This window comes from Ctenopharyngodon idella, chromosome 17 (genome assembly GCF_019924925.1).
Source record: "Ctenopharyngodon idella isolate HZGC_01 chromosome 17, HZGC01, whole genome shotgun sequence".
In the NCBI taxonomy this organism is placed as follows: Eukaryota; Metazoa; Chordata; class Actinopteri; order Cypriniformes; family Xenocyprididae; genus Ctenopharyngodon; species Ctenopharyngodon idella.
Window position 1 is genome coordinate 33,672,738 of NC_067236.1, and position 6,191 is coordinate 33,678,928.

The 6,191-nt window shown below is 36.0% G+C and overlaps 1 protein-coding gene across 1 annotated transcript; it reads left to right on the forward strand.

Annotated features, from left to right (window-relative positions):
* The first annotated feature begins 893 nt into the window (after positions 1-893).
* Positions 894-4,128, forward strand: zc2hc1c (zinc finger, C2HC-type containing 1C). Its single transcript, XM_051866944.1, has 2 exons — positions 894-1,175; positions 3,502-4,128. The coding sequence occupies exons 1-2, from the start codon at positions 894-896 to the stop codon at positions 3,742-3,744; spliced, it is 525 nt and encodes a 174-aa protein (XP_051722904.1). The 3' UTR covers positions 3,745-4,128.
* The last annotated feature ends 2,063 nt before the right edge of the window (positions 4,129-6,191 follow it).

Sequence of the window (6,191 nt, forward strand, 5' to 3'; positions counted from 1 at the left end):
CATCACAGCTCCAGGCTGGATGTTCTGGAAAACCAAGAGGGAAGGTCCCTGAGAGAGAGACAGCATCCCTGGCAACATCCAGACAACATCCATAGGAAGAAAAACACAGAGCAGAATGAATACGTTCCTTCACGGAGAGCGTTAGACAAAATATTCCCTCTGAAACCAGTCCTCCACAAGAGGGCGTTCAGCCTGAGTAATGTCCCCAAACCAGAATATCAAGAGAGACTTTACTCATGTCTGCCTGCACTGACCCATCAAGCTGCCGTCAGACACCAGCAGAAGGCTGGAAGGAAACTAGACCCTCTCAATCTGGACCAGGAGCACCAGGAACAGAAGCAAACACACTTTTCAAAGGAAATCCACTCCAAGGAGATGATGCTCCAGCAGAAGATTTTCAAAGCAGAAGAGACCCTGCGAAGAGTCCAAAAAGAGAAGACTAAAGAGAGAAATCTGAGTTATTTCGAGGACAACAGGGTCTATAGTAATGGATACGGCGATTGGGATGAGGAAAGGCACAGATATGGGAATGGAAGAGATGATATGGAAAGATGGGAGGAATGGGAGCGAGAGGTGGAGAGGAGCAGAGAAAGGGAGAGCAGGAGGCGACCTTTGACTTTAGAGATGGCAAAGAGTCACAAACTGGAGGAAAAGAGAGAGTGGGATGACTACGAATACACAGCAAAAGGCTGGAGCCGGGAAACTGGGAATGGGCGACGAGAGCGAGGAATGGGAGAGGACAATCACGTCAGAAGAAGAAGCGAAATGCACAACCTCAGAGAAGATGACGTGACAAAACCAATCACATCTGACTCTACGAGAAAGGACCGATCTCACCTCAAACATGAGAGGAGAGAAAATAAGGAGGTTTTTATCAGCTCACATCAAGACTAATGAAGGAGGCCGCTGGCAGCGCGGACAGAATTCCCAGCCAGAGAGGAAACCGACTGCAGCAGGTGGAGCTCAGTCCCGAGGAGGATCCCGACGCGCCGCACCAGCTGGTTCCATGTAACGTGTGCCATCGATGCTTCGCACGAGACCGGCTGGAGACGCACATGAGGGTGTGTGAGAAAAAGCGGCCGCAGCGCAAGATCTTCGACATGTCACAGTACAGAGCCAAAGGAACAGAGCTGGAGGAGTTCATGAAGATCAACAGCAGAAGCAAAACGCCTGAAGTAAGAGCTTTTCAAAGATTTTACCTTTTACTTACGACATATTTGATACGCAAAGGTCTCTGAAATGATCAACATGATCAAAACTTTGTGGTCGCACACAATCTGCTACAGTCCTTCTGTCGTCTGATCGATAGTTTAGACTTTTTTAGGAAGTTAAAGATCTTTTAGTATAACTGTACAAACGTCCTCCTTCAGCTCGTGCTTCACGTGTCTTTCTGCTGTGAAATCTGCACTGATTTTATCAAGTAAACGTAAGAATAACTTTGATATTGTTAGTATTTTAGTAATATTGATTATCCAGACATCATTTTATAGAAAAATCATGAGTATCAAATATGATCATCATATTTTGAGGAAGGTTTATTTGTTCATCTCTCAATCATCATTGTATTGTATTGCATTATATGTTTTAAAACTGTATATACAGTGATTTGATCATAAAACTAAGCATTTCATCGTAGACATATTATTGAGCTTGTTTCCACCATGGAATAAAACAATTTAGATAACTGATAATTTTATCTCACAATTCTGATTTTTTTATCATGCAATTCTGACTTTTTTCTCGCATTTGCAACTTTTTATCTCACAATTCTGACTTTTTTCTCACAATTGCGACTTTTTATCTCACAATTCTGACTTTTTTCTCACAATTGCGACTTTTTATCTCACAATTTTGACTTTTTTCTCGCATTCGTGACTTTTTATCTCACAATTCTGACTTTTTTCCTCACAATTGCGACTTTTTATCTCACAATTCTGACTTTTTTCTCGCATTCGTTACTTTTTATTCTCACAATTCTGACTTTTTTCGCACAATTGCGACTTTTTATCTCACAATTCTGACTTTTTTCTCGCATTTGTTACTTTTTATCTCACAATTCTAACTTTTTTCTCACAATTGTGACTTTTTTCTCACAATTGCGACTTTTTATCTTACAATTCTGACTTTTTTCTTGCAATTGAAACTTTTTATCTCGCAATTCTGACTTTTTGCTCGCATTTGTGACTTTTTATCTCGCAATTGCGACTTTTTTCTCACAATACTGAATTTTCTTGCAATTGCAAGTTATAAAGTCAGTATTCTGAAGCGTAATTGCAAGAAAAAAGTCAGTATTGTGAGATAAAAAGTCGCAGTTCCTTTTTTTATTTTTTATTCAGTGGTGGAAACAAGCTTCCATAATTGACAGATATAGTGACGACTGATATTTATGTGCATTTTATGTAATTATCTGCTATACTGTTTTAAAGATCTCATTGATTCACATTACAAGAATCAGAAGTTCCTCACAAACTTTAAAGCTGAACGAAAAAATCAAAATCATGACCAGTCTAATCTAAAAAAATCACTTCTCCAGTACTGTGCATTCATATACATTTAAACCCTGATAGTGGAAATTACAGTTAAAGGGTTAGTTCACCCAAAAATGAAAATAATGTCATTTATTACATGTCGTTCCACACCCGTAAGACCTTCGTTAATCTTCGGAACACAGATTAAGATATTTTTGATGAAATCCGATGGCTCCGTGAGGCCTCTATAGCCAGCAATGACACTTCCTCTCTCAAGATCCATTAATGTACTAAAAACATATTTAAATCAGTTCATGTGAGTACAGTGGTTCAATATTAATATTATAAAGCCACGAGAATATTTTTGGTGCGCCAAAAAACAAAAACAAAATAAAGACTTATATAGTGATGGCCGATTTCAAAACACTGCTTCATGAAGCTTCGGAGCGTTATGAATCAGCGTGTCGAATCAGCGGTTCGGAGCGCCAAAGTCACGTGATTTCAGCAGTTTTGACACGCGATCCGAATCATGATTCGACACGCTAATTCATAACGCTCCGAAGCTTCATGAAGCAGTGTTTTGAAATCGGCCATCACTATATAAGTCGTTATTTTGTTTTTGTTTTTTGGCGCACCAAAAATATTCTCGTGGCTTTATAATATTAATATTGAACCACTGTACTCACATGAACTGATTTAAATATGTTTTTAGTACATTAATGGATCTTGAGAGAGGAAATGTCATTGCTGGCTATGGAGGCCTCACTGAGCCATCGGATTTCAACAAAAATATCTTAATTTGTGTTCTGAAGATGAACGAAGGTCTTACGGGTGTGGAACGACATGAGGGTGAGTAATAAATGACATTATTTTCATTTTTGGGTGAACTAACCCTTTAACAGTTATCTGCAGTCTGTTTAATGTGTGTTTGAGATGAATGATTTTGTTTTGCTGTGGTAATATTTTCTTCATAGCATCACTCTTCTGTGTATTATCCGTGTCTTCACTGATGTCACACTGTCTTCATCCTCAGCGCAAGAAGAATAATTGGCGGCAGAAACACGAGGCCTTCATTCAAACCATGCGTCAGGGTCGATCTCACGAGCCACAGTCAATCTCCAGTCTAAATCCAGAATATGTAACCTGCCCTCATTGTGGCCGCAAATTTGCCCCAGGCCCGGCAGAGAGACACATCCCAAAGTGCCAGAACATCAAGAGCAGACCAGCACCTCCTAAACAACCGCAGACCAGCGCGAGGAAGAGGACGGCGCGCTGACACGAGCTTCATCAGCTGCAGCTTTTGGAAGACTTGAACTCTCTGCAATGAACTTTAGAGTAGCCTAACATCTTTAGTATGAAATATAATACAATAAAAATAAAAAAATAAAATAAAAAAAACCCATATGAACATGATTCATGGCATTGAAACCATATCAGCTGTACTTATGGATAAAACCTTATATGTTAGATAGATAGTGTTTTATACTAATTTCACAAAACTTCAAATGAAAAGCAACAAAGAAATTCAGTCAGAAGATTTTATAAAATGAACAATGTAGGTTTAAATTTTGTGAAAGTTATGTTATTGTAAGTAAACTGACAGATGTATATAGCACATGTTCATAAAACATCAATCTCACATTAAAATATCTCATGTTTACATTTGTATGTATAATTTTTTGCTGTAGCAGTGTTCACTCAGCTGAGAGTCACTTTCTCGTTGCCATCTACTGGTGCAATGGTGTAACAGAAATCAGTAAAGGACTCTAAATGAGTGTTTTTGGTAAACACACTGAAGTGGACATAGTACAATAATACAAGTTACACAACAGGCTCCTCATGCCCACAGATTATTCTGATTTATTCCACTGTGAGCCTGTGATATCAGAGCAATTACTTTACAGGATAAAACCTCATAGGAAAACAGTACTGTTGTGTATAGTGATGATCCTTCTGGAAATATTCACTGTGTAAGTGAGGTAACCTCTAAATGCACTATGATTTAAATCAATTAGCAGACTTTCTATCTGCTCTTATAGTTTATAATAGACATAAAATAGCTTACAATAGATTTGTTCTTTCTCTTCAAGAGAAAATGCTATCAGATTGTGCTATACCAGCATGATATTCATGTGGTGTGATGTGGTTTGAGGCTTTATTAACGTCCATACCAACCCCAAACCCTAAAACTATCCTTGAAACCATGCAAATATAGTGTTGGTACTAACACAGTCTGATAGCATTATTCATCAAGACATGGGCTCTCACACGTTATTAAAGTTGTGCTGGTTTAACAGTGGGCTTCAGTCGCGTTTTCTTTCCGAATAATCACTGGACAGTAGAAAGGTGAGGCCTGCAGTAGATGCTAACTGAAATCAAAACATCTGAAGGTCAAGCATAACAAAGACACTTGAATGCAGTTTTAATGTGCTGTCAAGTTTCTCCAAGGAGAACAGAGAAAAAGGACTTTATTCAGAATCCTGTCTTATCTATTTAGTAACCACAGTAATGCTGCGCCTGGTTACACAATTACCTGTACATTTATTAGTTACAGGGAACAATGCTTTAAAAGTTAAATGTTCCAGATTTTAAAACAACAACAACAACAACAACACATCACCTTTAATAAACAAAATTATATATAAATATTTTCAATTATTAATTGGGAAATTATAAACAAAATCTCTGCCAAAATACATCACGCAACTGATTGTGTGTTATTTCTTTTCATTTTTATCAGTTATTTTTTGTATCATGGAAATAAAGCCTACGGTCATAAGAATTGTAGGGAAGGAAATGTGCTTTATTGTCATGAAAATAATAAAACAAACCATGTAGGATAAAAAATGACAAAAAAAGGTGACAATTATGACGTACCAAGTCATAATTATGAGATGAAAAGGCGAAATGACTTATAATTATTACATAAAAAGTTGAAATTATGACAGTAAATAAAATGATAAATTAAATAGTATAAAAAAAATATATAAATATGACTTCTATTATATCATAGAAAGTCATAATTTTGACTTTTTATCTCAAAATTTTGACTGTTTAATCTCATAGTTATGATTTAGTAAGGCCTATGTCATAATTTTGACTTTTTATCTCAAAATTTTGACTGTTTAATCTCATAATTATGATTTAGTAAGGCCTATGTCATAATTTTGACTTTTTATCTCAAAATTTTGACTGTTTAATCTCATAATTATGATTTAGTGAGGCCTATGTCATAATTTTGACTTTTTATCTCAAAATTTTGACTGTTTAATCTCATAATTATGATTTAATAAGGCCTATGTCATAATTTTGACTTTTTATCTCAAAATTTTGACTGTTTAATCTCATAATTATGATTTAGTGAGGCCTATGTCATAATTTTGACTTTTTATCTCATAATTTTGACTGTTTAATCTCATAATTATGATTTAGTGAGGCCTATGTCATAATTTTGACTCTTTATCTCAAAATTTTGACTGTTTAATCTCATAGTTATGATTTAGTGAGGCCTATGTCATAATTTTGACTTTTTAAATAGCCTATAATAATTATTACCTAAAATTGTCATAGTTATGTGAAAACTATGAAATAAAAAAAATCTAAATTATGAATTAGTGTCATAATTTCCACTTTTTATGTAATAACTTTGACTTTTTATGTCATAATTAAGATTTACCAACGCATGTATTGGAAATGGTCTTCCTTACAATAGGCTACTTACTC

Excerpts from the sequence above, each read along its gene's own strand:
- zc2hc1c (XM_051866944.1), top strand. The coding sequence starts at position 894 with ATGAAGGAGGCCGCTGGCAGCGCGGACAGAATTCCCAGCCAGAGAGGA. Across the intron at positions 1,176-3,501 it reads GCAGAAGCAAAACGCCTGAA|CGCAAGAAGAATAATTGGCG; the intron begins GTAAGAGCTTTT and ends CTTCATCCTCAG.